Source organism: Euleptes europaea, chromosome 1 (genome assembly GCF_029931775.1).
Source record: "Euleptes europaea isolate rEulEur1 chromosome 1, rEulEur1.hap1, whole genome shotgun sequence".
In the NCBI taxonomy this organism is placed as follows: Eukaryota; Metazoa; Chordata; class Lepidosauria; order Squamata; family Sphaerodactylidae; genus Euleptes; species Euleptes europaea.
Window position 1 is genome coordinate 143,935,014 of NC_079312.1, and position 12,183 is coordinate 143,947,196.

The 12,183-nt window shown below is 43.1% G+C and overlaps 1 protein-coding gene across 2 annotated transcripts in view; it reads right to left on the reverse strand.

Moving 5' to 3' along the window:
- The window catches only part of HELZ (helicase with zinc finger), a 217,260-nt gene that overhangs the window by 13,056 nt on the left and 192,021 nt on the right, over nt 1-12,183 (reverse strand). For both annotated transcript variants that reach the window (XM_056851923.1, XM_056851917.1), the window contains exons 26-27: nt 2,412-2,488; nt 573-1,143 (exon numbers count right to left, since the gene is read on the reverse strand). In XM_056851923.1, the coding sequence (XP_056707901.1) occupies nt 573-1,143; nt 2,412-2,488 (648 nt within the window). The remainder of the gene's footprint in view (nt 1-572; nt 1,144-2,411; nt 2,489-12,183) is intronic.

Below are 12,183 nucleotides of genomic sequence, written 5' to 3' on the forward strand. Positions count from 1 at the left end.
GTTTGATGCTGTCTTGGCTACCATGGGGCCATTCAGATCACCCAAAAGCTACATTCTCAATCCATACTTGTAAACAGTCTGAAAGGCAGCACTACTAACATGCACTACATATGGTGAATATAAGCACCTCTGTATTTTACAGTAGCTTCTCATGATTTTGGTACTGGTTGCTCTTTAAAGAATTCTTGCAAACTGAAAGCGGCATACTAGATGGACATTATAATCTACCCCTATAGTTCTATGAATAAGAGGGCATAAAGGAGGATGAGCAACCACTTGCCATGGCCAGCAGTGACCTACTTCCCATGGCTTTGCATCAGTGTGCCTAGTATACTAGAAACAGTATCGTAAATATCATAGTGCCAATACAGCAAATACTGTATGATTCCTAAAGCACATGATTTCCGTTCTCTTGACATTACCTAAAGGACATAACTCAATACTGTAAACATTCAGTATCTTGAAATTCACAAGTCTTACAAAAACCTAAGATATTTATTTTATTTAAGCACTCTTTTCACTCTAGAATATTTGCCATGATATCTGCCTGTGGAATGAGCAATCATACTTACCTAATGGTTCCCCTATAGGCATTCCCGGAGGATTCTCTTCAACGAACTGGTTTAAATGAGATGGCATCACTGGGTTGTGATGTGCAATGGGTCTTAGAGGGTTAGTGACTTCTTGTAACAGGGATGGGGGGTGCTGTTCTGACATCACAGCATCGACGCCAGGGGAATGAGGCCTGTGTGGAACTGGGTTTTTAAAAAGTGACTGGTTGGGGCCTGTTTGGTAGGCAGGAGAAAGCTGTGATGGCGGCTGTTGTGGCTGCTGATTTAAATGATTATGCTGCTGCCCTATCTGGCTTTGCTGTGGATGTATTTGGTTTTGCTGTTCAGGCAAATGGTTTTGTTGTTGACTTAAGAGGTTTTGCTGCTGCTGTATAGGGTATGGCTGCCGTGGAATCTGGGTCAGGTGTTGGAAATGGCGATTAGGAGCAGCATACTGAGCATGGGGAGGGGTGAGGTGAAGATTCAGCTGTCTGGGGTTAAGATTATCTTTGCGGTGAAACTTAGAATTAGGATAAGCAGTACTGGAGCGCGACTCCGGGCTTCTATTTTGGGAACTCACTTCTAAGTCAACCTAGAGAAAATTACACAAATTACTTGAGTTAAAAATCAGTTAAGAAAACAAAGATAACAAAACACCTCGTTCGTACTTTTAAGTAATGCTATTTTAATGTAATCCGTTTTACTTGATTCTGTAATGTTGTCCATTCTGTAATGTTGTCCTAATAAAGGTAATGAATGAATGAATGAATGAATGATAACAAAATACCTGAAAACTATGAGTGCTTTAACATTGAAGCAAGAATGTGATAGTGAAAGAATGTGGGAAGAATACGGGTATGAGGGTCATAACAGGAGAAAAAATGCTGTATCCATTCAATACATTCTTTCTTTTATGTATGTAACTGAAACACATTCCACTGACACTTCTACCTGAATCGTTTACATAACTTGATGCTATTTTTGTGAATCTGGACTTTTTTTCTGAGTGAAAACAAATGTTTTCACAGCTATTGTGGTAGACATAAGTTATATCACAGGCAATTGCTTCTTTATGCATCTCCTTTTTAAAATGTCATGTCCAGAGCTTCTCATTTCTAAAATCTTTAACAGACTATTATTATGGCAGAAATGAATTACCACCTATATTCTTAAATCTAATTCAATGAAGTTGATTAAAAACAATCATCTAGCGAGAAGCACTTTTACTTCTAGACAAAGACATCAAATATTTGATGAAATGCTATTATTTATTTGCAAGGGTTAAGCAACTTGATTTGGACTATCTGAATCTCAGTCCTTGCTCCTAACTCGGCTCATATAAAGTCACTATAAAATAGAGATTGCCAAAAATAGAAAAAATACTGAGGCTCATTTTAACCTTCTGTAATCTCTATTAGCATGGATATTTTATTTTGTAGTACAAGGCAAATCAAATTGTCCACATATTGTATCTCAATCCAGTAACTATGTATGAACCGGGTCAACAGTAGTATCCTAAACAGAGTTATACCCTTCAAAGTCCACTGAGGTCAACGATCAACGGTTAAGACTGCACTGCAAGTGACCATCTCTACATCAGGCTCAGCATTTTTCCAGGTTATAGTCCTTGAGTTGTAGAATTTGAATTCTATTTTGTTAATTATTAGGTTTTAGATTATTGAATTCAATGCAATTTTTGATTATTTTTATACATGCAACATATTTTCCTTATTAACTTGTTATTCCTAGTAGTTCACCACCTTTGCATCTTAATTCATCTAGAATGATCTCCTTTATGTCTGTATATGATGCTTTATGTGAAGTGACCATAAGGCAAACATAGAAAAAATAAACACACACCTGTTTGGATTCCATAGGCTTTTTCTCAGGAGTCCGAATTCTATTGATTTCAGGTCCAGTACTAGGTTCATTTTTGCCTGAAAGTTTTTATTAATAATATCTTTACTTCAAGTGAACATAAAGAACATATAAATTCTCACAAACCAGGTAAAATTATATTAACACACAGCCTCAGTGATGAGTCCTTAAATAAATAATATGCAGTTGCTGCTGGCCATATGCAACGTTTTCACTCATTTAATTAAGTTATCTAGTCCTCCTGGCTGAGACTACCAAGAAAAGATGCAATAAATAAATAAATAAATAAAATTTGAAAAAATGTTACCCCTGTTGCTGAGGAAGGAGCTTTGTTCCTACACTGAGCTACTGAAACAAAGACACACCATTCTCATCTCTACCTTGACAGAAAACCTTACACTACCAATTTAAAAATGAAATTGGATGGTGTAGGATCTCAGTGCCCTGACCTCGATGGCCCAGGCTAGCCTGATCTCGTCAGATCTCTGAAGCTATGCAGGGTCAGCCCTGGGTAGTATTTGGATGGGAGACCACCAAGGAATACCAGGGTTGCTGCGCAGAGGAAGGCATTGGCAAACCACCTCTGTTAGTCTCTTTCCATGAAAACCCCAAAAGAGGTCGCCATAAGTCAGCTGCAACTTGACGGCACTTTACACACACACAGGATCTCAGTGCTTTCAGATGATAGTAAAAAGATGATAATCCATGGCCTACATTGCTGTTATTTAAGCACCGTAGCAAAAAGGTCAGATTTTAAAGGGCCCTGTAGTATAATAGCAACAATAACAAAAATAGTAAAATGCATTTCCATTGCATATTTTAAGAAATAATTCCACACAGACTATCTTTACCCATATTTTACGAAATCAGGCACTTATGTTTTATAACAGACAGTACAGAAATGACAGAAGTGTGTGGATTCACTTTTACAATTACATGTTAAGAAAAACCCATAGAAAGGCTTTGTGGTTGTGGACAAAAAAGAACAAGTAGAAGTCACAACAAAGCATGTGCAAATGGAAGTTTTGCATTAGTCAATAAGCTACAATTACATTTGTATCTTTGGATTGGCACCTTTGATAGCAATATTCACATGATTGTATTCAAATTTTGCTGTTATAAGTCGTTTGTTTGTATTTTTGCAGATTCCAGCAGAATAGGTCTTTGCTGACCCAGCGCTTACCTGGGGAGAGACTGGAGCCAGCTACCCAACCACATATCCCCCAAGAACTGGTCCCCAGCATGCAATATACAGACTGAACCCTTGCAGGGTGACCCTGGCAAGCAAATAAGGACACAGACAACTTGCTGGAATTAAAACTTGTTAGCTAGAGGTACAACTTGCTAGCCAGAGATACAAGCATATAAGTTATACCAAGAATGTGGCACCCAGCTGCCAGGGCCTTTCAGCGGGCAAGGTGGAATGCCCCTTACCAGAATGGGGGGGGGAAGCATTGTAAGAGTTACTGTTATCAATACCCTTCCCATGAAATGACCAGGAAGCAGCCATGGTCATGTTCCCCCATGGTTATCTCGGCCAAGCATGCTTCCTCCTGATTGCTTCATAGACAGGAAAATCTTAAGCAAGCTTTTGTTCTTAAGAATGAAAGCTACTCAGTTATTGGGGGACTGGATTTTAGAGTTTCAGAGATCAATATGTGCACCTTCCCCATTCAATCACATTCCGGCATTACTTTCTGTGGCGATTTGTTTCTCTCTTTTTTATGGACACTTTAATGTTGCTCTCAGGTCAATTACAATTCATATGAACACAAATGCTATGAACTGGATAGCCCATGCCAGCCTGGTGTCCAAAGCTAAGCAGGACTGGCCCTGGTCAGCAACCAGATGGGAGGCCACCAAAGAAGCCCAGGACCGCAACACAGAGCCAGGCAACGACAAACTATAGCTTTTCTTGTTCACTGATAGAAGGATCTTTGAATCCAACATGGCTTCTGTAAGGGTAGGTCCTGCCTCACTAACCTATTAGAGTTTTTTGAAAGCGTCAATAAGCATGTGGACAGGAATGAGCCTGTGGATATTGTGTATTTGGATTTCCAAAAAGCTTATGACAAAGTCCCCCACCAAAGACTGCTAAGCAAACTTCATAGTCATGGGATAAGAGGACAAGTCCTCTTATGGATTGAGAGCTGGCTGAAAAATAGGAAGCAGAGAGTAGGAATCAATGGTCAGTTTTCACAATGGCGGGATGTGAGCAGTGGGGTGCCTCAGGGATCTGTGTTGGGACCGGTGCTTTTCAACCTGTTCATCAATGACCTGGAGTTGGGGTTAAACAGTGAAGTAGCCAAGTTTGCAGATGACACCAAATTATTTAGGGTGGTTAAAACAAAATCGGGCTGTGAAGAGCTCCAGAAGGATCTCTGCATATTGGAAGAATGGGCATTAAAATGGCAAATGAGATTCAATGTGAGTAAGTGTAAAGTGATGCATATTGGGGCAAAAAATCCCAACTTCACATATACGTTGATGGGATCTGTGCTGGCAGCGACAGACCAAGAAAGGGATCTTGGGGTGGTAATGGATAGCTCAATGAAGATGTCAACCCAGTGTGCGGCTGCTGTAAAAAAGGCAAATTCTATGCCGGCCATAATTAGACGAGGAATAGAAAATAAAACTGCTGATATCATACTGCCCTTGTACAAATCTATGGTGAGACCACACTTGCAATACTGTGTACAGTTCTAGCCACCACACCTAAAAAAGGATATTACAGAGCTTGAGAAGGTGCAGAAAAGAGCAACCAAAATGATTAGGGGACTAGAGCAACTGTCCTATGGGGAGCGGTTAGGACACTTAGGGCTGTTTAGCTTGGAAAGAAGGCGGCTAAGGGGAGACATGATAGAGGTCTATAAAATTATGCATGGTTTGGAGAGAGTGGACAGAGAGAGGTTTTTCTCCCTCTCCCATAATACTAGAACACGGGGTCATCTGCTAAAGCTGGAGGGTGAGAGATTCAAAACAGATAAAAGGAAGTATTTTTTCACACAACGCATAGTTAAATTGTGGAACTCCCTGCCCCAGGATGTGGTGATGGCTGCCAGCTTGGAGGGCTTTAAGAGGGGAGTGGACATATTCATGGAGGAGAGGGGTATTCATGGCTATTAGTTATAATGGATATTAGTCATGCTGCACACCTATTCTCTCTAGTATCAGAGGAGCATGCCTATTATTTTGGGTGCGGTGGAACACAGGCAGGATGGTGCTGCTGCAGTCGTCTTGTTTGTGGCTTCATAGAGGCACCTGGTTGGCCACTGTGTGAACAGACTGCTGGACTTGATGGGCCTTGGTCTGATTCTTATGTTTGAAAATCTTACAAGCAAAAGATTTGAAAGGATAAGTAGCTACAGAAACTCATCTTAAGAAACTCAAACTAGTGCCATTTTTGCTTACTCATAAATCAATGCACAACTAGTTTCATTTTCCTTGGTTCAAAGGAATGGAACCATCGTTGAATATTAATGTGTACAACAAACAAAAACCTTCAGCAGCTGGTGAATGCGAACACTGTCTTTCCTGACTCTAAATTTGAAGGAATCAGAAGTTATGCTAATGAATAATTGCTTTTTAATTATGAAGGTGAGATCCTTCAATAAACTCATCTCCAGTCCCTGGAGGAGTGGAAACAATGTTAACTTTAATAAAAACAGAGTTTCACTTACCTGTAACTGTTGTTCATCTGGTGGATCTTCTATGCAGGCACACATTGGGGACTGCGCAGGCGCAGGCCAGCCACGGATAAGATTTGTCAGCTTCTAGCAAAATCTAAGAGAGTGCTCCCCCTCCCCTTGGGGCATGCAATCTTCCCGCCCCTCAGTCACAAGACCCAAGGGGGAGGGAGCACTCTTCCCTCCAGCTCTCCAACCTGCCGCCACAGAACCAACCACTGGTCTAGAGGAGAGGTCCCACAGCGGGGAAGGAGGGAGGGATGTGTGCCTGCATAGAAGATCCACCAGATGAACAACAGTTATAGGTAAGTGAAACTCTGTTTTTTGTCTGCGTGGCTTCTATGCAGTCCCACATTGGGAGAGTAGCGAGCTCGCTTACCAGGACGGTGGGTGTGGGACAGTCACCGAAATAAAGACTGCAATACGGCACATCCCACGGCTGCATCTCTCGCAGAGTCCACATCCACAGCGTAGTGTTTCATAAACGTGGAGGGCGTGGACCAGGTGGCAGCCTTACAGATATCCCGGAGATCTATCTTTGAAGAAAAGGCGATGGAGGCCGCATACGCTCTGGTAGAATGTGCTTTAATCATAGGAGGGCATTCTTGGTGAGCACGATCGTAGGCCAATTTGATGGTGGACGTGATCCACCTGGAGAGAGTCTGAGGAGAAGCACGATGACCTTTACGATGTCCCCCGAAGCAAACAAAAAGGTTACCGTCCTTACGAAAGTTCTGAGACCTCTTAATGTAAAAAAGGAGGGCTCTTCGGACATCGAGGGAGTGTAACGCCCTATCAGCATCTGAGGATGGGTGAGGGGAAAAAACCGGGAGGACAATGTCCTGGGTAAGGTGGAAGGCTGATACAACCTTGGGTAAAAAAGAGAGCTTTGGCTTCAGTACCACCCTATCTGAGTGGAACTTAGTATAAGAACAGGAGTGTGAGAGTGCTGATAAGTCACTGACCCTCCTTGCTGAGGTAACTGCAACCAAAAAGGCCGCTTTAAACGACAGCAGAGCCATTTCACAAGTGGCCAATGGCTCAAAGGGAGGTCTCATGAGTTGAGAAAGTACTAAGGAGAGACTCCACTGAGGAATGGGCGGAGTGACGGGAGGATACAAATTAGAGAGACCTCTCAAAAACGTTTTGGAAAGGGGATGAGAAAAGACTGAAAAGGAGTCGATATCTGGGTGAAAAGCCGAAATCGCGGATAAATAAACTTTAATGGATAAATTAGATAAACCATCATCTTTGAGGGTTAGCAGATAATCAAACACAACAGACAGTGGGCAAGTAATTGGCGAAACATCTTTGACCTTAGCCCAATCAGAAAAATGTCTCCATTTAGCGTTGTAAGATCGTCTCGTGGAGGACTTTAAGGAGTGCAATAAGACCTTAGCTACCCTCTCAGACCACTGCCCTGGGGCCGCACCATCCAGGCAGCGAGTTGTAGGTCTGGGGGGGGGAAGTGGGAGGGATCCTTCGGGAGAAGGATGTAGTTCCCTTGCGCAAGTGACATGAGAACTGCGAACCACGACCTCCTGGGCCAAAAGGGAGTGACAATGATGGCATCTGTCTTGTTGTGGTTCAACTTGGCTAGGACCTTGTGAAGTAGAGGGAATGGGGGAAAGAGATAAAAGAGAGCCCCGTTCCAAATCGTCTGAAAGGCATCCCCCAATGAGCCGGGGCTAGCTCCCGCCCTCGAATAAAACCTGCGACACACAAAGTTGAGGTGTATTGCAAAAAGGTCTACTTGTGGGTAACCCCACTGTCGGAATATTTGGTGGAGACAGTCGTCGCTTAAGGTGCGTTTGATTGGGAAGGCGACTCAGAGCATCTGCTAACGTGTTGCTCTTGCCTGCGATGTGAATTGCTACGAGAGTAGCATGATGAGCTATGGCCCATTCCCAAATGTCGCTGGCCTCTTTGGAGAGCGAAACAGACCCTGTGCCGCCCTCTAGAGAGCAGGCGAGTCGACCAAACCCTCAAGGCCTTGTTGGTGAGTTTGGAGCAACTTTTACAAGTTGCAGGAATATGGCCTTCCCCCAAACAAAGGAGGCATTCAAGGTGAGGATCATTCTTCGTCACCTTGGTACCACAGGAGGTACATTTCATGAAAAGTGGAGCTTTCTTGGGCTCCATGGCTAGAGACAAAGCTAACACGTTCTCTCTCCGTGGCGGCAGAAAGAGAACTGGAGGGAAGAGTGCTCCCTCCCCCTAGGGTCATGTGACCGAGGGGCGGAAGACTGCATGCCAAGGGGAGGGGGAGCACTCTCTTCAGATTTTGCTAGAAACTGACAAATCTTATCCGTGGCTGGCCTGTGCAGTCCCCAATGTGGGACTGCATAGAAGCAGATGAACCTTAATTACTGTAATTCTGAACTACGTGGTGGCCATACATGTAATAGGCAGCTGGAATACTAGTGTACTGGTCTATAGTCATTGGCTATATACTAGGATTAAACATGGGTAACAGGTTGGCTTCCTCCATAATTCATGTATTAAGGGGATCCATTGATATTTATCTTTCCAACATTGCCACTATGGGCTACTTCCAAAAATATCATTCTGTGATTGCTGATAGATTTTTAAAAAGCAACCCCATGACTGTCTCCGTAAAGAAATATTAAGTGGGAATTTGCTGGAAGGATCCATAATTTCTGAAATTCACAAATTCAGCTTCAAAATATTTACATGCATAACTAAGCCGCATCAATTTTTTCCATGTGTAACTTCTCATGTGGGGAGGGAAGGCAGCATGGTGTAGCCCAATCTCATCAGATCTCGGAAGCGAAGCATAAGAACATAAGAAAGGCCCTGCTGGATCAGACCAAGGCCCATCAAGTCCAGCAGTCTGTTCACACAGTGGCCAACTAGGTGCCTCTAGGAAGCCACTAACAAGACGAGTGCAGCAGCACCATCCTGCCTGTGTTCTACCAGACCCAAAATAATAGGCATGCTCCTCTGATACTAGAGAGAATAGGTATGCAGCATGACTAATATCCATTATAACTAACAGCCATGAATACCCCTCTCCTCCATGAATATGTCCACTCCCCTCTTAAAGCCCTCCAAGCTGGCAGCCATCACCACATCCTGAGGCAGGGAGTTCCACAATTTAACTATGCGTTGTGTGAAAAAATACTTCCTTTTATCTGTTTTGAATCTCTCACCCTCCAGCTTTAGCAGATGACCCCGTGTTCTAGTATTATGGGAGAGGGAGAAAAAAGCAGGGTCGGTACTTGGCAGAGGAAGGCGATGGCAAACCACCTCTGCTTCTCACTTGCCTTGAAAGCTCCTTGCTGAGTTTGCCATAAGTCCTGATAGCATACGGGCCTGCCTAAATCTCCCGGACGGGATCTGGCAAGCCCCTATGCAGGCACTTGACTACTGTTCTGGCCGCGCGCCTGCCCCAAGCGCTACGGGACGGTCGCTGCGCGCTCCGTTGTTACAGACTCGGCCGCTCCTGCGAGCGCCGTGCAGTCAGCAGCCAGGAAGCAGATGCAGGGGCAGCCTCCGGTGAACCTGAGGGAAGCCATGTTCCTGTACAGATTCTGTTCCAGCCGCAGCCATGTCAAGAGAAGCAGAGTGTCACGTAGTCAGTGCCAAACACCCCCCCCGCAACATCCACCGCTTAATGGATCGTCAGCAGCGATCCTGATATCAAGATGAGTTGTTCCTCCAGCTCAGCAGCAGTGATCCCAGGACGTTTGGACAGATCGCACCTATTGTTCCAGTATGTTAATCTCATCAGCAGAGAATTTCCAGTTCATCATGGGTTGCAAAGCCATCAGGAATCAGAATAGATTTCCAAATTCTCACTACCCCACCCCGGTAGCCACAGCTTAGTCCTTTGTCACCTTTTGTCACCTGGGAACCTAGGAGGGGTGAAACCCCTCTCCCTGCCTCCAGAGAAACAGTATATCTGGGGTGCCCCCAATCCATTCTCTCTCTCAACCTTAGGTCTTTCCTGGCACCTTTGCCGTTACTCTGTTGGTTTGGTTTTGCACAGCCTAGCCACGCTCCCTCCCATCTTGCTGGTCAAGTCTACGGGATCCCCTGCCCCCATCTTGGCTTTTACTTTTCAATCTGTCTTAGTCTACGTGAATTTGGACAACATCTCATCTAGATACGGTAATATACCCAACCAACAATCTCCTGCCACGTTGGCAACTGTGCTTGTACTCCTCTCTTGATATTCCTAGACTCTCTGTATGTTTGTGTGCATCACTGAATTGAATGAGAAAGTCATAAACATTATTTAATTTGGAATCCATTATCTGTCTTTATTCAAGGTCTCATTAAATGGATTCTGGTATAGCTGAGTACGACCCCGCTATAAAAATACATAGTTACCGATTGCTCAGCTAATTCCCCATATTAAGGAGCAATTTGGCTAACAGTCCACTGCGACTGTTACACACACACAAGTGCTCATGTGATCAAATTTAGAAAAATCTATTCAGTGTCTTTTGCTTTTTAAAAGAATAACCACTTAACGTTCCAGCTTTACCATTCAGTGCCTCACTCTAAACCGCCAATTATCTCCCCCTCACCCCCATCGAGCTGCAGTTCTCAATTACTACCTTCCGGTATTGGACAACTAAATAATAGTGGGACCCCCAAAGCACTCTGTCCCAACTCAGCCAGCCTCTCCATAAGGATATCATGGTCAGTGGTACTGAAAGCCTCTGGAGGGTCCATGAGAATCAACAAAAATGTACTTCAGTAGGATTCTGAGTAGATCTGTTTAGGATTGCACTGTATGGGTTGAATGAAAATTGGTTGGGGTTCTCCAGCTTACAGGCATTTGGCACTTTTCATGGTCAAGCTTCAGATATCAGGTTTGAAGCAACATTTATAGATACAGAACAAGATGGTGTTTTATTTTAATTTTATTCGATTTATATCCCGCCCTTTCCTGACTACAGTCAGGCTCAAGGCGGCTACCAACAAAAATAAACAATCAGTTTAAAAATGCACACTATAAAATTTAAAAACCTTATACATTCCAAAATTCAATAGGCGCCTTAGCAATAAATACAATGCAATTATGGGGATAGCCAAAAGGAAGGTGCAGAAAAGAAGGTGAGGAAAAACAAAACCAAGGCCAATACCAAAAAGATAAAGTAACATGAACATAAGAGTAGGGAGGGCAGCTGCAATATAACAGTCGCTGCCTCAACCACAGGCTTGGCAGAACATTAAATTAATGTCACAACATTTCTTTTGTTCTTTTCCGTCACATTATTAAAAGTTCAGAAGATTGAATTTCCTGATCTAAATTTATTTTTGAGGCATAATCTGCTCTTTTCTACTGCTGCAATTACTATGGCAGAAATTAAGGATGGCATGTCATATTTGCTTCTGAAATTATCCTAGCTTTCATGAATTTAAAAAAGGTTCTTCTCATGACTATATTCATGAACTAGTTAGTGTCCAATTAACTTCTGAATAACAATATCATCTGGCATAGCTTCATGACAGCTCATATGTCTATAATACTGAGAAATACAAGAAGCTCCTCAGATATGCACCTTGGTATCCTGAGCTCTCAACACATGAACACCTCTGCTTTTCAGACAGTTAGTGAGGCAGATTTTTGCACTGCATAGCTCGAAGGAAAGTCGTCCTTAGAGCACAAATGGAATTAGAGCAATTTCAATTTTGATACAGTACTCAGTCCTTCAGCATTAAAATCTGCCTTGCTCTGAAATATATTTTATGCTAATGATATTACGGAGTTATATGCTTATTGTTTCATGATCACGCCGTCAGATTTGTTTTCCAATTTGAGCTGGTTATCGAAAGGCAATGAGCTTATCAAGCATTATATGTCCTTTTTATTTCAAAAATGATAACTTCATATATATTTTCGGAGTTCAACATCTCTGCAGTGCCCTAGTGTACACATTAGGCTTTGATGAACAAAAGAATATGTACATGTGCTGTAGCTGCTGCATTCTCTTCCAAAATCAGGGCCTTCTAGAGACTTCTGCTAGGGCAGCTGAGCGAAGCACTCGTCTCCCCGGGGGCTCCCGGAGGGGGAACCAAGAAACGTCTTAAAT